The 20,996-nt window shown below is 31.2% G+C and overlaps 10 protein-coding genes across 10 annotated transcripts; 1 reads left to right on the top strand and 9 right to left on the bottom strand. All coding sequences in view use genetic code 12, as the record gives it.

Annotated features, from left to right (window-relative positions):
- Positions 1 to 548: 548 nt before the first annotated feature.
- Positions 549 to 1,451, bottom strand: CAALFM_C700770WA (uncharacterized protein; the record flags this gene model as incomplete). Its single annotated transcript, XM_715242.1, has 1 exon — positions 549 to 1,451. The coding sequence occupies one exon, from the start codon at positions 1,449 to 1,451 to the stop codon at positions 549 to 551; it is 903 nt and encodes a 300-aa protein (XP_720335.1).
- Positions 1,452 to 2,798: 1,347 nt separating this feature from the next.
- On the top strand, positions 2,799 to 3,308 carry CAALFM_C700760CA (uncharacterized protein; the record flags this gene model as incomplete). The annotated part of the gene is made up of 1 exon (XM_715243.1): positions 2,799 to 3,308. The coding sequence occupies one exon, from the start codon at positions 2,799 to 2,801 to the stop codon at positions 3,306 to 3,308; it is 510 nt and encodes a 169-aa protein (XP_720336.1).
- A 147-nt stretch (positions 3,309 to 3,455) lies between these two features.
- On the bottom strand, positions 3,456 to 3,839 carry ACB1 (long-chain fatty acid transporter; the record flags this gene model as incomplete). The annotated part of the gene is made up of 2 exons (XM_019475477.1): positions 3,456 to 3,689; positions 3,813 to 3,839. 2 exons carry the CDS (start codon positions 3,837 to 3,839, stop codon positions 3,456 to 3,458), a joined length of 261 nt encoding a protein of 86 aa, XP_019331022.1.
- Positions 3,840 to 4,314: 475 nt separating this feature from the next.
- Positions 4,315 to 10,086, bottom strand: RIM15 (protein kinase; the record flags this gene model as incomplete). The annotated part of the gene is made up of 1 exon (XM_715244.1): positions 4,315 to 10,086. The coding sequence occupies one exon, from the start codon at positions 10,084 to 10,086 to the stop codon at positions 4,315 to 4,317; it is 5,772 nt and encodes a 1,923-aa protein (XP_720337.1).
- Positions 10,087 to 11,336: 1,250 nt separating this feature from the next.
- MET28 (Met28p) lies at positions 11,337 to 11,858 on the bottom strand (the record flags this gene model as incomplete). The annotated part of the gene is made up of 1 exon (XM_715245.1): positions 11,337 to 11,858. One exon carries the CDS (start codon positions 11,856 to 11,858, stop codon positions 11,337 to 11,339), a length of 522 nt encoding a protein of 173 aa, XP_720338.1.
- Positions 11,859 to 13,094: 1,236 nt separating this feature from the next.
- On the bottom strand, positions 13,095 to 14,801 carry RTF1 (Rtf1p; the record flags this gene model as incomplete). Its single annotated transcript, XM_715247.2, has 1 exon — positions 13,095 to 14,801. One exon carries the CDS (start codon positions 14,799 to 14,801, stop codon positions 13,095 to 13,097), a length of 1,707 nt encoding a protein of 568 aa, XP_720340.2.
- A 706-nt stretch (positions 14,802 to 15,507) lies between these two features.
- Positions 15,508 to 15,783, bottom strand: RPS28B (40S ribosomal protein eS28; the record flags this gene model as incomplete). Its single annotated transcript, XM_019475476.1, has 2 exons — positions 15,508 to 15,708; positions 15,781 to 15,783. 2 exons carry the CDS (start codon positions 15,781 to 15,783, stop codon positions 15,508 to 15,510), a joined length of 204 nt encoding a protein of 67 aa, XP_019331021.1.
- A 1,976-nt stretch (positions 15,784 to 17,759) lies between these two features.
- On the bottom strand, positions 17,760 to 18,140 carry CYB5 (Cyb5p; the record flags this gene model as incomplete). Its single annotated transcript, XM_715248.1, has 1 exon — positions 17,760 to 18,140. The coding sequence occupies one exon, from the start codon at positions 18,138 to 18,140 to the stop codon at positions 17,760 to 17,762; it is 381 nt and encodes a 126-aa protein (XP_720341.1).
- A 1,045-nt stretch (positions 18,141 to 19,185) lies between these two features.
- On the bottom strand, positions 19,186 to 19,989 carry NOP15 (rRNA-binding ribosome biosynthesis protein; the record flags this gene model as incomplete). The annotated part of the gene is made up of 1 exon (XM_715249.1): positions 19,186 to 19,989. The coding sequence occupies one exon, from the start codon at positions 19,987 to 19,989 to the stop codon at positions 19,186 to 19,188; it is 804 nt and encodes a 267-aa protein (XP_720342.1).
- A 176-nt stretch (positions 19,990 to 20,165) lies between these two features.
- CAALFM_C700680WA (nucleotide diphosphatase) lies at positions 20,166 to 20,807 on the bottom strand (the record flags this gene model as incomplete). The annotated part of the gene is made up of 1 exon (XM_715250.1): positions 20,166 to 20,807. The coding sequence occupies one exon, from the start codon at positions 20,805 to 20,807 to the stop codon at positions 20,166 to 20,168; it is 642 nt and encodes a 213-aa protein (XP_720343.1).
- Between the last annotated feature and the right edge of the window lie 189 nt (positions 20,808 to 20,996).

Raw genomic sequence — 20,996 nt, 5'->3', positions numbered from 1 at the left:
TATAATCAACAACAACAACCACAACCACACAATAAACTGATAGACGTGTTTTTTCTTATTTAAGATTTATAAATGACAATTAGTAGTAATATCAACTAAACTTTCAATTGTTTAAAGTTAAATTAATATAAAAGTATTTATTACCCAACAAAAAGTATAAATTATTTACATCATCGTCATCATCATCAAAGCTTGTCTAAAGATTGCTACCAATTTTACATATATAATTCATTAATAAATTTGTCACATACACACATGATACCACTACTACTACTATCAACATGCCTTTTTAAGGTCATCAAAATGTGATAGAGTTTAAACAATCTACATGACAAGTACAATTGTTGAATGTGTTTTGTTGACTTATTTATTTTTTCGTCAATTCATCAAGGAAGTAGTAATAGAAATAAATATTATTATTACTAATGCTATTTACATATAACCCCTCTTTATAAGCATTGATTATTTTCTTCGCCCCAACAAATTGAATAATATATATACACGAATTACCATTATCATCATTATACTCAGATTAGCGCACACATATCTTAATACAATTCTTTCAACATTTGTAATCTTAATTCTCTTCTTTCATTCTCTCTTTCAATATCGTCATCTTCCTCTTGTTCTTCTTCATAATCAAAATTGTAAAACCCTCCAATTCTAGGATTCTGATAATTATCTTGAGGATTATATATATAATTATAATCAAATATTTGTATATCTTCTTCATATCCATCTTCTGATTCTGATTCTGGTTCTTCACTATCATAAGAATCATTTGAATTCCTCCTCATATGATTAGTACCAGCAAAATTTTTAAAATTATTTAATTTATTATTATTCAATAAATAATCATCATCTATATGAGCATCAACGTCCAAAAGAGTATTTTGATCAATTATTTCTGATATATCCGTAGTCATACTAGCACTTGGTGTTGCCGTGGGTGTTATTATTGTTGTAGATTCATTTAATGTATCACTACTCATTGATTGAGAATTGGTATTTGTAGTTGAAGAATTAGTGGATTCATTTGATTTAGTTTTCTTTAATGATAATGCAGAACTGAGACAACGATAAAGAGAATAATTTGATCCTTTTTTATTGTCAGTTGTAGATGTAGATGTAGATGTAGCTGTGGTGGCAGTAGATTTGTTTATGGTAAATTTACATTGTTTTTTGGAATCTTTTTCACTGGTATAACTTGAAGATCTTTTAAATGGCATAAAGAATGATTTGCTAATACTAGTATTAGTACTAGTAGTACTCTTTTTATGATTAATCACTTCACAAGGAGAATCAAATGATATGGAATTATCCAGTAAATTGACATAATAATATTGTTGTAATATTGGGTCGTATTCTTGTTTCCAAGTATTATTGGAGTCATGCATTGTGAATATAGTGGTAGTAGTAGTAGTACTTGCTGGTGATACTTTAGTATACATAATGTTAAACAAGAAGAAATATAGAGTTGATTAACGTTAAGAGGGAAAAAGAGAGATGAAATTCAAATAGAAATTAAACGTCATATATATATTTCAGCATTTAGGGTATTAAGTTATTGTGTATTATTAATGCCGTGTCAATTGTTATTAGTTTAATTCAAATTCGGATATTAATATTATTATTATTATTATTATTATTATTATTATTAGTAATCTATCTGTGTCTCATTTGGGTATTAATGAAAAAAATGGATGCGCGCGCGTTTATAACAATAATAAAAATTTTAGCGTGACGGAAATAAGCTTTTGAATTAAATGCGACATGATAGAATTACTCATCATTCATATCACAATTCGTAAACAACATGATGTACTCAATTTTAAACTTATTGATACTTTCTTTGGTTCTCCCTCCCCCCCCCTCTTTTTCCTTATTTCAATGCAACCCAACAAATAAAATATTACAATTTTCTACTACCACCACCACCATCCACATGGATTACATTAATTATTTATTGTAAATAACAGATGTTAAAGAGATGGAGAGATGGAGATGGAGTTAACACACCACACACGGAAATAACACAAACTAAAAAAGAGATTTTTTTTTACGGATGTTTGCTATTTTGTACGGTTACCGGATTACGGAAAATTGTCCTTCCCCTACCTCCCTCCATCTCTTTGTTTCTAGATAACTACTATTAGTAATAATACCTTAATTCCGTTATCCGAACTGTAAATTTTTTCATTTCCCTGGTGTAATAGTAGTGGTGGATAGACTGATTGCTGGTTGCTTTCGGATAGATAATCTATAGTGTTAAGATAACCCCCCTCGTAAACTAATCTCTGGTCTCCATTTCTGATTGTTACGGATTGTCCTATTTAAAGATAACGGGCAATGATTATAGAAAGGAGTCACTGCCCCGAATGAAATGAGTTTTTTTACTTTGCTTTAACTCTAATTACAAATGGTAATTAATTTGAATTCATTCTTATTTAATTGCAACGAAAAGTGGCGGAGTTGATATGGAAAATGTCTTTTTTAGTCGATCATAAAGATTATGAGTTATTTGAGAAGGAGAAGGAAATCTAGATTTTTTTGCGGTTTGTCCTTACGTGGATCCGATTATCACAAAGATAGAGTCGTGCCAATTCCTACCAGTGACGTGTGTGTGTGCCATGGACCGAATAGGTGCGCCAAAGCCACAAATCAAGAAATTTAAACGAGACCCATCCACCACCACATGTCAATCCAACAACCAAAAAAATACAAACAGTTCCATAAATTTTTTAGAGATATAAGCTAATTACAGATAACCATCCACACAATCACTATACACACCAGCAATGAAATTGATTGATAAAGTATATTTATGGTATTTCATTATTCATATTCCCATAACAATTTTCATTGATTCATCAATTGTTATTCCTAAACATTATCAATTATCAATCACGAAATCAATTTTAGAATTTCATATATCAACCAATAATGATATTTTATTAGCATATCCACAAACCTGGTTTAAAATATTTGGATTTATTGAATTAATATTTCAATTACCTTTATTTTTCTATTTCATTTATAAATTACTTTCTTCTAATAGGAGGGTGTTGGATGTTAATTATTATTTATGGAGTATAATATATGGTTTTAATGCTGGTTTTACTACTTTTGTTTGCTTAATTTGGTTAATTATTGAATATAAAAATTTCCAATTACTGGATTTACAATTGATAAATTTATTGGCAATTTATATTCCTTATTTATTATTACCTTTGATATTATTGATTCATTCATTTAAACAAATACAACAGTACAATAATAACAACCACAACAAATTGAAACAACAATAAGACTACTACTACTACTACAACTGTCATTATTAAGATCAAAATAATCAACAATTTATATTATTAAAAGACATATATACGTATGTGTGTATGTGGATTTTCAAATCAAAAAATAGAATAGACAACAAGTATTCATTTTACCTAGTTGGTTTAATTGTATTTACTGATCAATTCAGTAGCTAAATCAATATATTCCTTTTCAGCATCTTCTTGACTTTTACCTTCTAAATCTTTCCAAGCTTGCCATTTATATTTACCTTTAAAATCAAAAGTACCTGGTTTATCAGTATTATTATCACCAACAGTAGCTTGTTTATATAATCCATATAATTTCAATAATTCATCATCACTTGGTCTTTTAGATAAATTAGAAACTTGATTAGCCTAGAATAAGAGAAGGGAGAAAGGGGTATGTTAGTCATATTGAGTTAAAATGAATGTGGGAGGCAAATAGATCTTAATTAATCTTAGTTAGTTGTTGTAGAAGCCATTGTTGTTGATACATACTTTTTCTTCAAATTCTGCAGATACCATTTTATCAATTGTTAATTATTGTAATATTTCTTTGTTGATAATAAAAAATATGAATGAAAAGAAAGAATGGAGTGTTTAAAGAAGAAGAAGAAGAAAAAAAAAAAAGTAGGGGCTCAAAATTTAAAACTGTGTGGGTTGTGTGAATTGTGTCCAAGTGTTGAGAAAAGATTGTTGAGTTGAGTTGAGCTTGTTGTTGTTGTTATTGTTGTACTCTTAACGCAATTATGATCTCTCTCTTTCTTTCTTTGTTGGGCCAAAAAAAAGAAGAAAAAAGCTTCCCTCGATTTGCCTCGCTTAGATTTTGCTCGTACCATTTTTGTTCCTCGTTGGACACAACTCGTGGCCCCGGAGTTTGTTGTTTATTATTATACCAAACTTCATTACATTAGCCACTGAATAATATCTTCTCCTGAAAACTTCATTAATTAATTAAATACTGTAAATCCATATACATATACACACAACACTAGTTCTCTTAACTACGTAATATCCGACAAACTTTAGAAATTGCTTCAAGATTAGGTTCAATAATATAATCAAATGTACTACTAGTAGTAATATCATCATCAATTTTATTCTTATTCTCGGTAATCCCAATTATTGGTGTATTACGATTTTTCCCACTAGTAAATTTAATTAATTTAACAGCATCTATAGCATCAACTTTTGATATTTTCAATCCAGTGAAAATCAAATCAAATTTAACTTGTGATGTTGCTCGTTTAATTAATTCTTCTCCATCTGTAACCGAGACCACTATACATCCCGCTTTTTCTAATAATTTCACCACACTATGACGAATCACAGAAATAGGTTCACAATATAATACATCAAGATCAGCAACAATTACACTGCTATTATTGCTACTAGTGGTTCCACCACCGGCACCACCACCACCACCAGTATTAGTGCCCAGTAATAACTCTGTTGACATACGTGAACTTTCACGTCTTCTTTGAACTCGTAATAATGCATTTGATTTAGTAGTATCTTCCAGATCTGATGAATTTGGCGATGAAAAATCTCGAATTATATGATTATGATTCAAATACAGGAAACTGGGTTGTTTAGTAATAGTTTGTAGATATGGCAAACTACTACTTCTTGAATGATGATTTCTATCATCATGATGAATCATTAACAGTGGACTTATCATTATTTCATCACCACTAGAATATGCACTTGTAGCTGATGGTATACGTTCATGTTTGGGAATATTCGGACTTTCAAATAATCGATGAGGTGATGCTGATCGAATACTACCTGTTGTTGTAGTAGCTGTAGTTGCAGCCGCAGTTGTAGCTGTAGCTGTACCAATTCCAAGACCACCAACAGTATTAAAACTATTATGATGATTATGATTACTACTAGTAGTGGTAATGTTGACTGGATTTGTTGTATTGATAATTCCCATTGCTCCTGATGATGTAGTTATAACTGGCAGTCCTAATCCACTTGATTGATTGGCATTAAACGATGGTGGAGAAATTGGACGTTTAAATGGTGAGCCACTTGTCCCAACTCCACCTCCACCTCCACCTCCACCACTACTGGAACTACCACTATTACCAGCATTACCAAATGAAAATCCTCTCAGTCTTCCTGTTGGTGTTGATTCTGATGATGAAGAAGTAGAAAAACTACCACGATGTTCTAAATGCTCTGTTTTCAATCGATTAATAACATCTTTATTTTGTCTTTCCAAAACAGCCAAATTTCGGAAATGGAATGAACCAAATTCACTAGGATCAGCCAATTTACTACTTCTTCTTTCCTTTTTTGTAGTGGTAGGAGTAATATTATTAATACTTGAAGATCCAGGTAATGATAATGATCCAGAATCATTACTACTAATACTACTATTCCGATCAAGACTTTTTTGTCGATGAATAATATGTCCCGTAGATGATGATCTTGTGTTTGTGGTGACGACAATATCTTTTTCATTTTCATTTTCTTCTGGTTTGGTTTCACCATCCAGCAGTTGCAGCAGCAGCAGCAGTTGCAGGTCCTCTTCTTTAGGAAATTGAGTCATCATTGCTCCTCTTGAATCAAAATAATCAGTCAGTTCTGGATCATCTAACATTGGTGTAAATGGAGCTGGTTCTTCAAATAATGTATCCCAATGAATATTTTTAAAATAGGGATGATTTTTAATTTCATCAGCTCCATTAAATCCTAATCTTTCTTCAGGATTCATTACTAATAATTTATTAATTAAATCTTTAGCATCAGGTGGACAAAATTTCATATCTTCTTCAGGTGTTAATTCTGGCCAATCAATTTTCCCCAGTAAAATATTATTGAAAACTTTTTCCGGAGTATCAGCATGAAATGGCGGATATCCATAAAGAAATTCAAACATTATAACTCCAACAGAAAACCAATCAGATGATTCATTTTCTCCTGATCCTTTAATGATTTCTGGTGCCAAATAATCAGGTGTACCAACAAACTTTTTAATATTAGCACCGCCGCCATCACCAGCATTGACATCTCCTCCACCTCCAGTTCCTGCTGTTGCTGCTGTTGCTGTTGTTGCTGTAGCACCCTCATTTTTATAATTATCGGGATTATATAATGCATAATCAGTTGTAGGTCCAGGACTAGGTTCATCATCCATAATGGCAAATGATGATTCTGATTCTGTTCTTGGAATTATTGGTTTTAATATTGGTGAATCAAATCCACTTGAACCAGATCTTCCATTGGATGATTTAACAAAAGGTTTTGGCGGTGGTTGCTGTTGTTGTTGTTGTTGTGTGGCACCCGTAGGAGTTGATACTGATGAAAGTGAATTAAAACTTTCTAAATAAGCCAAAGTTGGAGATGTACTAGATAAAACAAAATTTTCACCTGCTGCTAATGAAGACACTGATGGGGCATTACCAGCAGGTACTCCCATTTGTTGTTGTTGTTGTTGTTGTTGCTGACTATTAAAAGACACTCTTGATTGTTCTAAACTTGGTGATAATGAAAATGGAGTACCTATCCCAGGATTAACTTTCTTTTGATTTGATTCTTCCAGTAACATACTTCTAAATAATTCAATACCTTGTTCATTGGTACTGCTTTTACGATGTTGTTGTGTTTGTTGTCTTCCAACAACACCTAATCGAGATAAACCAAAATCAGTCAATTTCAAATGTCCATTTTTATCAATTAAAATATTATCTGGTTTCAAATCTCGATGAATAATTCCTCTATTGTGTAAATCATCAACACCCACAATTATTTCAGCAATATATCTTGGTGTCCAATCGACTCCAATGACACCCAACGTTTTAAGCAAATTTGCACAATCTCCTCCATTTAAATATTCCATCACTAAATATAAATAATCTCGCGATTGGAAACTACTATATAATTGAGCAACATAAGGTGAATCAGATTGTCTCATCATTACTGCTCGTTCAGATTTAACATTTAAAACTTGATTTTTAGCAATCATATCTCTTTTTTTCAAACATTTAATCGCCACATAATCACCTGTCAATTTCCGTTTACCTAAAAAAACTGATCCAAATGCCCCTTTACTAATAGGTTTAATCACTTGATAATCTCGAATGCCGCCAGTACTTAATCGAGGTTGTGGTTGTTGTGTAGATACTAATAATGGTGATAATGGTGGTCGTATAGTTGCACTCTTTACACTAGAACTCATTGCCGATGATGGTTGACTCGGCACTTGTGTATTCAATGACAAATGAGTGATTTTTTTATCCCCTAGTCCTCCATAACCACCAATGTTAGTAGTAGTAGTAGTAGTAGCAGATGCATTAATATCTTCCATAGTTGTTAATGATGGTGATGCAATTGGTGTGGCAGCAGTATTTTTCTGTAATGTTGTTAAATTGGATTTCTCAACGTATGGTGGTGGTGCTGGAGATAAATGACGTCTTGGTGATGAATATTGGGAATTGTTTTCTGATGATCGTTTCGATAAATCTAATACTTGAATCGATTCTAATAAATCTCTTGAAGAGTTAGAAGTTGAAACTGGTGCTACCATTGATTGTGGTCTTGGGGTACATAAACTAGAACCAGACCGATTCAAAGGTGAAGCTGACATTGAGGTATTGTATGATTTAGATTCTTTCAATAGTATATCTTTAGGAGTTATTACATTTTCACCAGGTGTAAGCAAATCAGAAATAATTGGACTAATACTCTTGTGAGGCTTTGGCGCTTGTAAAGTTGATGCTGTTGTTGTTGTTGTTGTCAAATTAAGTGTTTCAGAAATAGGTTGCTCCTGGTAATTGTCTTGTATATTTTGTGTTGGTTGTTGTTGTGGTGGTGGTGGTTCTTCAATTTGTGTCTGTTGTTGGTCTTTGATGTTTGAAGTTTCTAACCTTGACGGCACCACTTCTTCATTAATACTTATCAGACTATCATTATTAATTGGTGTACATTCTCTTGATTCCAAAATAGTTTGATTCTTGATTTTTTCAACAGTTTCTCGAACTGTACATAACACCAAAGTATCTACTTCATGTTTGATTTTCTCCAGAAATTGTAAAATTGAAACTAATCTCGATAAAGTTTCCATTTTATCATTAATCAATTCTTGAGTATCTTCAATTAATTGTTTAATTGCCACATCAGAAGTTTCCAAAAAGCTTGAACTCATGACAACATTCAATGCCTTTTCGGACCCAGGAGAAAATGCTAAAATATTGTCTTCATTTGTTGAAGGAGGATTTACTAATAATGCCTCATCACATAATTCTACTATTCTTTGTAAAATTCCAAACGGGAATTTTTTAGAAAACATTAATGCATGTTTGTTTTTCGATTGGAAATTTTTCGTCAATATTTTATTAGCCAATTTTGGTGATGGATAATCTGACATATTTGGTAATGGTAACCCCTTATATTCTAAAATTAAATGTGAAGACAGACTTGAACTTTCTCCTTCAGATGAACTAGATGAAGCCGATGATACTAAAGATGCTGAAGATGCTAAAAGTGATTGATTTGTCAATAATTGTGGTGGTGGAGTATTCAATCCAGAACAAGAACCTCCCAGTGATGACGACAATAATGGAAGCAGTTGATTGGAAACAGCTAAACTTTCCGATATACGAATCACCAATTCTTTTTGTTCACCAATAGCATCATGATATTGTTGTAATTTCTCAGCGGCCCTATGTTCCAAAACACATAAGTCAGAATGTTTTTCGATAAACCAAGCAGGTATATTGGTTTCACAAATTCTGCACAAGATCATTTTCGGTTGTGGAACACTTTCTTCATCGATTATCCCTAAATTTTTAAGACTAACCAAATATCCTTCAAATATTTCTGATCCAAACCCTAATAAATCGATTAAAGCAATAGGTAATGTCAATTCTAAATCAATCTCTTTAAAAGGTCTTATAGTCCACATTGAATGGGTTGGTAATTTTGTTTTGGCATCATGAATTAATATACCTTGTGCTTCCAATTCGATAATTTCTCCATCATTAGATATTTCTGATGATAAAGTACTAGAAGTATCAGAAGTGTCAATTTTTTCAGGTTCTTGTTGTGACAGTTCTAAATGTTGCTGTTGCTGCTGTTGCTGCTGCTGCTGTTGTTGTTGTTGTTTTTCAAAATAATTATTTACAGGTATATTATCGTTTTTAGCCATATCTTCCATAGAATTATGAGGAGTTAAAATCCCTGATTGTTCATCATCGTGAGACCGACTTAATAATAAATCATTTAAATCATTATAGACTTCTTCACCATCTTTATTTCTTTGAGTATGATTTGTAGCAGTTATAAATTTCACTTTATAACTAATATCTTCTCGAGTCATGGCATCTATAGCAATGTTAAATACTTGAGAATCATCATCATTATTACCAATTATAATTTTCGAAATGTGTCGATTAACAATTTTCTTGATATTTGTTCCAACAATATATTCCCAATTTTTACTTAAATAACGGATATTTCCATCCAAGTCTAATTCCATAACAATAGTAGGATTATTAGACGACGCGAGTCGTAAATCTATTTGTTCTTCAATAGTTGCCGATGGATAATCATATCCTGATACTTGATCTGAGAAGTTGAGACTGTTAGATGCTTGTTGTTGTTGTTGGTGGTTGTGGTTGTGGTTTTGACTTTCTTTTGATACGTGGCGTGGTGATATTGACCTCTCTGATACACTATGATGCAAATGAGGATGTTCAAATATCGATCCGTGAAAGACAGTACTTTCAGGTTCAGGTGTTGATTTATTGGGAGTATTCGACATATTAATGTATAGGATGGGGGGGAAAAACTGATATAAAGATGTAAATGTGGTTATCAATTAAATAAATAAATGAGTGTAGGATTTGGATTTGGATTTGTGGAGAATGATTATTAAAAAACTCCACTTATGACATTCAGCCAAATAGTGTTAAACTATTAAATAGAAGTTTATATCAATCAAATAATAAAATAAATATAAATAGTAAAGTGAAAAGGATTTTTTTAAACTTGAAAAGTATGAAATTTTTAATTTAACGATATATGTAATATAAATTTATTCTTTGTTGCTTTCTTCTTGTGTTTAATTTAGTTGTTGAATTACAAATGTATGTATGGATGAGAGGAAAAGGAAAAGGAAAAGGAGGAGAGTTTGTGTAGTTGTTAAATTGTGAGAGTAACTTTTTTTGTTTTCACTTCTCCTCCTCCTCCTCCTCCTCCTTCTTTTTCTCTCTCTTATTCTTACTTACTTTCTTGCAAACACTGTGTGTATATGTGGGTGTCGATTTTAAAAGATAAGAAGATATATTCCATTATCTGAAGGGAAATACACATATGTATTGATTATATACACTGGTTGTAACTTAGTTGAATACTTGAATATTATTCATATATCAATAGTTAACTAAGCCTTAGTCATAAGCAAAAATAGCAATTACATACGATTTTTAGTGTTAAGCGCAAAAAACTCGCTTGATAGTGTTTTGAAAATAAGAATTTGTGAACAGTAATCCGATGGGTATCTATTGGTGATACACTTGTAGTCCAAAGTCTTATAAATAACACCTTAGATTTATGCTCACCACCCACAGCCCATATTAATATGAATCAAGTGTTTACGAGGAGTAAGATATGTTACGATCTCCTTTCGTTTCCACGGAAGGGGTAGCGAAAAAAAAAAAGGAGGTCGCGCCTTTTGGCCAGTCACTTTTGACTCACAGCCCCCCGGTTGTATCCGAATGGTCGGTTCCGCTACCCCCAACAACGGCCTATAAACCATACAGCATTATTTCTTTGCTATACCTTAGTAAAAATTTATATTAAAAAATTATATATATCCAAAGAGTTGGATCTTTGAATTGAAGTTGTCATAACGGTCGTTAAAAGTTGGATTTTAACTATCCTATACATAATTGGTAGTGTAGTTGTTGATGCTATGTGCTGTTAGTTACCTCTTCTTTTATTTACATTTCTAGAAAGAAAGAAGTCACTCCCAACACACATACATACATACACCCCGTTTTGTTTTGATCATCAGCTAAATTCAAAGCTTTTTTGTTTAATACTTTGAAGTAATTCATCCCCTTTTTGTTGGTTTTGTTGAAATATTATATTTTTGAGACAACGATTTTCTAATTCTGCTGCCTTCAATTTTTTCTCTAAATTAACAACTCTTTCTTCTAGTTCTTTTGCTCTTCTTTCCATTTCTTGTTCCTTCATCTTCTTTTTAATTCTAAATCTAGCACTGGCAGCAGTATTTCTTTTTCTTTTATCATCAGCTGCTGAAGCACTAGCAGTTTCCTTTTTGATAGGACGAGAAACAGATTTTGGTAAGTCAAATGTAGAATGAATGTCATGTTTCACTGATTCTTGTTGTTTGATGGGAACAATATCACCATTGCCAAATACATCTAATGAAAAGAAATCATCGTTGGCTGCTTGAGTGAATAAATCCAATTCTTGTTGATCAATTTGTGGTGAAACCTCTGTTGATGGAACAGTGTTGGAGAAATCAAGATTTAAGGTCAGTAAATAATCTATTGGTTCAAAGTTCATCCTGATAAATATAAATCAATGCTTGAATAAGAACTAATTGGTAAAGGAAATGTTTCTTTTTTTGATATTAAGCGAATAAAGGGAAGAAAGGTAAGAGAAAAAAAAAAGGGGGGATTTGTACTCACTTATATATATATATAGAACAACAATAGCAACCCGAAATAAGAAGAGAGAGAGAGAAAATTTTTTCCTCCTACTAATAAAAAAAGTAATAGCTGTTGACTCACAATAGAAGAATTATTTTTTTTTTTTAACTCTGATTTCAAAACTAAATTAATAAGCAAAAGTTACTTATATGCAGTATTCACATTCCCAATTCAGTAATGATTACCCTTAAGCTTATTACATTAACCGACACTTTGTTAACAAATGAAATTCCGATTCCCATTTTTAAACCTACTGCCTACTTCATTCTTTCTTTCTAACCGCCAAAACGTTGATATAATAAAAGAAATTTTTTTTAGTCCTGTGATTTAATCATTATTGCGATGAGATTTACTTCTTCATTGCTATTAAAACTACATATTGATTGATCTACAAAAGATAATCCATATGTTGTTGTTGTTGTTGTCCACCTCGTTTTGTGTGTGTGCATTAAGTTTGAAAACCGAGTCTCATGCATTATAATTATCTTCTTCTTCTAGTTCTTCATCTATTGTTTTGTGCTCGAAGAAAGTTCCCCCAAAAAAACAACACATACACACCCAAGGCAATTGACAAACTTTATTTAAAGTTACTTTGTAATTGTTATTGTTGTTGTTGTTGTAAGGTGGATTTTTTTTGGGGGGAGAAGATCAAATTCATATCCGTCCAATCAAATTGAATTATGCACATGTAACTAAACTAAATATGGTTTCACAACAACAACAACAACAACGTACTAAAAATTAAATTTGGTCCTTCTGTGTAACCGACGGCAGTTTTTTCTTGTCAGTAGCGGCGGTGATAGCTGCCGCCGCCATGGGTAGTGGGAATGGTACCAGTTTCTACCATTCTCCTGTTTCGCACTACACACAAAAACATAATAAATGATGATGATAACTGGTGATTGTGTGATGTATGGTTTGTGTTGTCAGTTACAGCTTTACATTTCTTTCTATAACACATAGGCTATATACCTTTACCCCGAATATTCCTCGGTCATAAGCTTTTATTACATTCCACCACTAATACCATCCCTGTAATTATACACTTACTAAATGCATACATACATACATACACATCAAATCTCCTTCTTTATACTGCCAATTCAAAATCAAAATCAATTGTTTTTATTAATTTATCCATTTCTCCAAGATCTCGATAAGTTGATTTAGCAATTTTGGCTTCATTCTCAGTTTTTTCATCGATCATTTGTTGCATATTAACATTTTTTAATGCCTTTTCATTTTCTTGATTAATTAAATCTTGATAAAACATTCTTGTGGCGGTTTTCAAACGAGAAAACGGATCACCATCGGATTGTTGTTGAGCAGCTGTTGATTTGAATTTAATTTCTGCTTTTCTAATGTTTGTAGAATTCAATTTCCGATTTCTTTCATTAACTAATGTCATAGTATTTAATGATTTTGAAGTTGGTTGATTAGATGTTTGTGATTCTAAAATTTCATCAATATCTTTTAATTTCTCAATGATTTCTTGAACTTTTTCTAAATTGCCTTGTTGTTTAGCAATTTTCAATCGATCCAATAAATTGGTTTTCCTATTAACAGCATCATACATACTGATATTACCTTTTTTTTCTTGAATTTTTTGTTTTCTAGCAATCATATCATTAATATCTTTATCAGTTAATCCTTTACTATAGAATTTTGTCAATTCATCAAATTTAGAATTCACATCATCCAAAAATTCAATCATTTCATCAGTTTTATTCAATTCTTTTAAATATCTATCAAATTCATCTTGATTAATTGGTGAATCAGAAAAAATCGACATCGGGAAATCCTTTTTTTGATCCTTATTTTGACTCACAGTTAAAAAAATATCAAAATTGGAATGACCCAATTTATATGCTCGTTCTGGTCGTGATTTCACATCAATTATTTTGACCATTCTATAAATTGGTTGTCGAGTAGATCTATCCATACCTAAATTGATTTTCCCAAAAGTATCGACTATCGTATCTTCGAATCCTGAATGGAAACAATATTGAGTCAAAATAGTTCTCCCCACTTTTATACGATTAATATCTTCTAATTTGGCTAATTCTGTAGATCTCTTCTTTTTAACTTTAGATGGACCTCCCCAAGCAACAGTTCCATCATAATCATCATAATAATCTTCCTCGAATCCTTCTTCATCGTCATCCTCTTCTTCTTCTTCTTCTGGTTCCTTGTCATCTTCATCTTCTTCATCTTCTGAACCTTCGGCATAATCTGCTTCTCTTCTTGATTTTCTTTTAGAATGTTGTGCACGTTGTTTTCTTAATTCAGTCAATTTATCTTTTTTAGCTGGTTTTAATCCTGTTTTTGATCTTCCTGAAGATCTAGTAGGTTCAATTCTTCCAACAACATTCTTTTGTTGTTGTTGTTGTTGTTTCATTCTTTCTTGTAAATATTTCCGTTCTCTATATTTATCCATTTCTTGCATTCTTTCAAATAAAATTTGTTCTCTTTCCATTTCATCCATATTATCTAAAGCTTCACGATCAGCTTCATCTTTATATTTACCTTCTAATGGATATGGATCAATCAATTCATTCTCTTGAAATTCTTCTCCTTCTTCTTCTTCCCCTTGTTGTGGTTGTTGTGGTTCATAATCATCATCATCTCCAGATTCAACTCTACGACGTTTGGATAATACTGTATCTTCATCATCATCTTCATTATAATCATCTGCAACAATGGGTTTCCTTTTGGAACTGGTGATTTCTTCATCTGATTCATAGGTGTTATCTTCTCCACCTGCTAAAGCAAGTAAATCATCTTCTAAATCAGACATGTTTTATTAGGATATGATATTGGTTGGTACTGTTGCCTTCAATTGAATTTTGAAAAGCCTTGGTGTTGTAGTTTTTTCTCCCTACACCTACATAAACAAAAACAGAACACACAAATCATTCTCTTCTTCCAGCAACAAAAATGTCTTACTACAATGTCGTCTTCAACAAAACTAAAAAACTATAAAGGCACGTGATCAAAAACAAATGTGGCAATGTCGGCAAATTGAACGGTTTTTGGTAGCGCGCGTGTTTTTGGGGTTGTAGCCCTAGAAAAAACAAAGTTGCACGTGATGTGCTCAACTACGCGCACTAACAAAAGATACAAAGATTAATATTCTACACCAAGAACAAAGTACAGTAGGCTCACACACTATATCTCCACATCTGTAAGATATGTTGTTTAAGAGTCACCATTGACTCTATTCTTGTTTTTGCCAAAAAAAAAAAAGGAAATACTTGCCTCTGCCTCTGGGTTCTATTAAAAATATGACATGTATTATAAGTTAAAAAATAAAAAAACTAGCAGTAAATTTCCTCTTTATTTTATTTTCATCTCTCCAAATTCATATCATAAATGCAACTAAAATTACATATATATTTTCTCTTGTTTGTTTAGTTAATCATCCCATAACTTGTTTAATAAAATTCAAATAAAAAGGGAAAGATTTGGTTGTTGGTTTGATGAATGTTTAAACCGTGATTTGTTTAACGTAATCTTCTAGCTTCTCTTTCAGATTCCATCAAGCACAAGATATCGTTTTCTCTGACTGGACCTTTAACGTTTCTAACAATGGTTCTTGAAGCATCTTCCAAGAATTCAACTCTAACTTGGGTGACACCACCTCTTGAACCGGTTCTACCTAAGACTTTAATAACTTTGGCTAAAGTGACTGGGGTTTTAGCGTCCTAAAAAAAAAAGTGACAAATGTTAATATATGTTGTTCATCTAGGGAAGTTTCATTGCAAAAAAAAACATACCATTTTGATGTATTATTAAATGTGATTTGTATAGTAAGAAAGGAAAAGAAAAAGGAAGAGGAAAAGAGGAATAGAAGAAATTTGGTTTTGTAAGTGAAAAAAAAAAAAATTTGATGATCGATGTGGTTATAGAACAGAAAAAAAAAAATTTTGTGAACACCTATGTGCAGGATTTGGATTTGAGTTGTAAAAAAAAGGTAGTGTATCAGCAACAACAACAAAAGAACAAACTTAAAAACTGGACGCGCTACCAGCTTAGCTCAAGGGGGGGGGTCTTTATTTGCTTTTAATTCAAGTGTTGTAGCAAATTCCGGCAATTAACATCCAGAACCAATTTTTCTTAGTTAAATCTTCTGGTGAATTCAATTGTTGATTATGTCGAGAAGTTTTGTTACCTTTAGATTCTTTGGATACTTTTTTAAATAATTGCATAGTATAGGAGAATGTGAGGAGGGGAATCTTTCTCTTTGGGAGCGATAAAAATATTTAAAACTACAGGGACTAGGAATATATTTATACAGTCGGGTTTCTAACTATGCAAGGGTCACGTTTTCACCAATTCTAGCAATTGTAATATTGAAAAGTTTATTTATTGTGTTGATTAGTAAGAACGTGGGTGTGAATTGAGTGTATTTATTTTTTTTTTGCAAATATATTTGAATAAAAAAAAAAGGAATGACTTATACACATACACACATGATAACACTTAATGTGCATTGACCACCACCTCTTTCCTTTTTTTTCTATAAGAATACAAATCATTGGAATGTAGCAATTTCATAGTTTATTAAAATAGCTTAAGAAGTCACATAATATCGTTTTTAAAGTGGTAACTTTGCTGAATTTGAGAGAAAAAAGAAAGGTTATAACGTTTCTTCACATTAAGACTACAACAATTGGATTTAATCGTTTCAGTTACCTACTAGAGATAGAACTTTTAATGACTCTATTAACTTTAATGGGAAATCCCAATAGACATAGAAAGTTGTGACCCAAAACATGAAAAAATAGAAGAATATTGAGAAAAAAATCTCCAAAATTTGCAACCATTTAATTTGTTAGAATCGGTTCTGTTTATACAGAGATTTACGAGTCCTTTAATTGAGTAGTAAAGTTTACTTTGCTAAAATATACATTGAAATGGATAAATTAGTCAGAGTTTTGACAAACGCCACCAATCTACTTCAACCCAAGGCAACAACTGATACATTCTATCTACAGGTACAATAATTTATAAAGTTTTTTGCTGTAAAGCTTTCTAATAAGTTGATAATGTCAACGTGAGTCGTCAGTATTAAAGAAAATCATTTGGTAGTTAATTTTTGCAAGTATACCAAGGTGTGTATTATTAAGTAGTACGAAACCTATCCACGCGTGTGATTTTTTTTTTGTTTGGTTGTGTCAAAAAAGAGGTTTCGACTGCATTTGAGAATTTCATCCAATAAAAGTCAACAAAAATTTGATTACTAAATTTAATAAATAGTGAATGAAAGTTTAAAAGTGAACAAGAAAATAAGCGTAATATATATATTGAATAGCAGCACATGACAAGTAAGATCTTATATGAGTAATATTATTGAACAAGGGAAAAATCACTCTACAAGTCTTTTCTGTTTTTGTAAGAATATCAAATTGCTTGCAGATGGAAATATTCTCTACTACTCTCTTTCAAATTAATACTACATTGAATAAAATCAAAATAAAAAAAAAAACAAAATAACAAGTTATTGCCTAATTATCTAAGTTCTATTACCCTCTCAAAGTTCTTTCTTTTTAAATCTAGACTATTTTAAAAAAAAATTCATAATAATAATAATAATAAAAAAAAAAACAACGAATCATAAATCATTTTTTTTACCAAAAATATTCAAAACAATCAAATGATGTTATTAATACTGTAAATCAATTATATTTCTTGCTTGTTTGTTTGTTTGTTTGGTGGTAAATTGGGATTCTCCATATTCTAAAGATTCTTAGTTTTAAGCAAAGTTAGTTTTGTAATAATAAGCACCAAATGCAAGTAAAAAGACACCAACAGCAATCAATGGGAAATTAATACCACTATCTTCAGTAGCATAAGATTGAGCATGTTTAGCTTCAACAGGTTTAGCACCTTTCAAATTACCAATATATAATTTTTGTAAAATTTCATGAGCTTCATCAGAATGACCAATATCATCAAAAGCTTCAGTGGCATCTTCACCAGCAACATCAAGAATAACTTCTTCACCACCTGGGTGTTCATCTATATAACTGGAGATGTTGTAAACTTTACCATTAAGAACGACCCATAAATCATCATGAGTTCTATGTTTGGAAACTTCTTCATAATCGTAAATAGTAACGGTTTCTTCTGACATGATTGTATAAATGTATGTAACGAAAGGATGGACAGGGTTGAAAGGGGCTGAATTAAGAATAAATTGAAATTGAAATTGAAATTGAAATTAAAAAATGTAGTTGAAATTGATCTAATCAATAATAAAACAGTAGTAAATAAGAAGGAAAGAAGAAAAAGATCCCAATTGTGGAATTAAAAAAAAAAGAAAAAGAAAAAGAAAAACGAAAGTTGTGAAGTTTTAAAAGAATTAATTGAGAATATAAAGGCAAATGTCAGAAAAGAAAACAGAAAGATACTCACTAATCAGTGTTTATAGTAGAAGTAGTAAATCAACAATTAGTATGTTGCGTGTGAAAGAAATCAAAATTCTTTTTTTTTTTTTGTTGGAAAATTTTACTCTAAACGATCAAATTACCATATGATGATTTCAGCTTATATACAGGAATTTGGTTTTCTATATCTCGTTCCTTTCTTTCTTTCTTTCTTTCTTTCTTTCTTTCACACTCTTAACTCACTTTTTTACTTTCACAGTACAATTTAATTTAATAATACCATTCATATTATTTGCTACAAAATTCCTTTCTATTTATTTATTTATTTATCACAAGCGTAAAAATCTACTAGAAAAGAAACACAAGTTTTTTCTTTCCTTTTTTTTTTTTTTCTATAGGCTTTAATTTCTATTGTATTTATGCATTATTCACCCACCCACACTAAAGGTTTAAGACCCCTCTCCCTCTCTCCCTTCGATTATTGTGCTTCTATTTTCTTTTTGTAGTATATATGTATGTAGTAAAGGGAAGATTTTATATGGTACGATTTAATTATTTGCATTGGAACGAGACTCCAACAACAGTACATGTGAAACAAAATCAAACTTCCACTATGCTTTATCATGGGATGTTCCCTAACAAACATTTAACAACAATCTACGGATTTTATTTCCCAAAACGGGTAAAAAAAAATGGGAAGCCACACACGCACACGCACACATACAAACAACACTACTACTACTACTACTATAACAACAACAACATAGATTAACTACTTATTTACTTATCTATCTATATTGCGCTAACATCGAAATCAATACCTTTACTTTTCAATTCTTCTTGCTTTTTCTGTTTAGATTCTTCAAATTTTGCAATCAATACTTTCCATTCTTCTTCTGTTCTCGATTTTTCATGTTTTTCTTTAGCAATTTTCTTCCAAGGAATAACTTTGAATTTTCTATTACCATGTTTAAAAGTATCTTCATGAGGATTTTCAACAACTTCACATTTAATTAAATGACCAAATAATAAATAATTATTCATGGTTTCAGCAGCAACTTTAGCTACTTCAATTGAATCAAATTCTATAAATCCATAATGTTTAGTATTACCAGTTTTTTTATTACGAGCTAATTTAACATTAATCACATCACCAAATTGAGAAAAATAAGTTTTCAATTCTGATTCTTGAAATCCTGATGGTAATCTACCAATATATATGACACCAGATTTGGATTTTGTAGATTTATTGTTTGCTGATGTATTGGTGGTAGTAGCTTCAGAAGTTTTAATGATTTTGTTGACGGAATGACCAGATTTATTAGCTTTGTTTTGTTGTTGTTGTTGTACTTCTTCTTGTTCTTCGTCAGATAATCCATTTATATTATCTTCTTTTTCTACTTCTTCTTCTTCTTCATCACCACTGCTTTCTTCTTCAGATAATTCTTCTTGTTCTATATCTTCTTCCTCATCAGATGAGGATGGTAATTGTAAATCATGTTCAATATCTTCTACTGACTTTTCACTTGGAGTTGTTATGTTTTGTTTCTTTTCAACCTTTTCAGCAACCTTCGATTTAACTTGTTTCCTTGCCATTATGAATGTATGTATATAAGTATAATAGTAAATTGATTGGTATTACTTAGTAAGAATGAAGAGTGCTTGAAATTTTTTTTTCCTTAATGAATCTTTGAGACAGGAAGAGCGATGAGGCAGCATTGAACTTTACACATACACACTTATATTTTTTTATATGCACACCAATATTATCTCTAAATACTCCTATGTAATAAATCAAATGTCTTTAATGGTAATCCTACAACATTTAAATAATCACCATCAATAGATTCAAACAATAAACCTCCTAATTCTTGATATTTAAACCCACCAGCAACTTCTAAACCTTCTTCACTTTCTATATATGCATTAATAATCTCATCATCATCATCAGTTTTAAATCGTAACTTGGTAATAGTATAATCAGAAAACTCAGTTGTAGCATTATCTTTATCTATTATAATCAAAGTTAATGCCGATATCACTTGTAATTCAGGAAACTGTTTAAAATAATTGAAAAATTGTCTTTGTACCTCTTTGGTTATTGGTTTTTCAAACACTTTGTTGTTACAACTTATAATAGTATCACAAGTAAGAATAAGTGTGGCCAATCCTCCGTTTTCCTTAATACCTAGGCTTGCTACTATAGCTTCTGCTTTATGTTTACTTGTCAATTGAACATATTCTAAAGGTGACTTATCATCTTTAGAAAGATCTTCAGCAAAATTAGATCCAAGGATTCCAAAATCATGTATTCCTAAATTAGTTTTCAATATTTCTTGTCGTCTTGGTGAAGTAGACCCTAAAATTAATTTATAATTTTTTAATTTAGCTATTAAAGGATGATTAAATGACATTATTAAAGAATTGTTGTATTAGTAGTAGTCCAACTTTTTATCTTTCTCTCTTGTGACAGTTAATTAGTTAGTTAGTAAGTAAATCAATAATATAAATTTCATGTCGACCAAAACTTTTGACAGCAACAACAACGAGCAAAACGACTAGGGGACAACGCAAAAAAAAAATTGGCTACAACCACCAACTGC

This window comes from Candida albicans, chromosome 7 (genome assembly GCF_000182965.3).
Source record: "Candida albicans SC5314 chromosome 7, complete sequence".
Classification (NCBI taxonomy): domain Eukaryota; kingdom Fungi; phylum Ascomycota; class Pichiomycetes; order Serinales; family Debaryomycetaceae; genus Candida; species Candida albicans.
The sequence above is the reverse complement of the archived record's forward strand: the minus strand, read 5'-3'. Positions and strand labels throughout refer to the sequence as shown.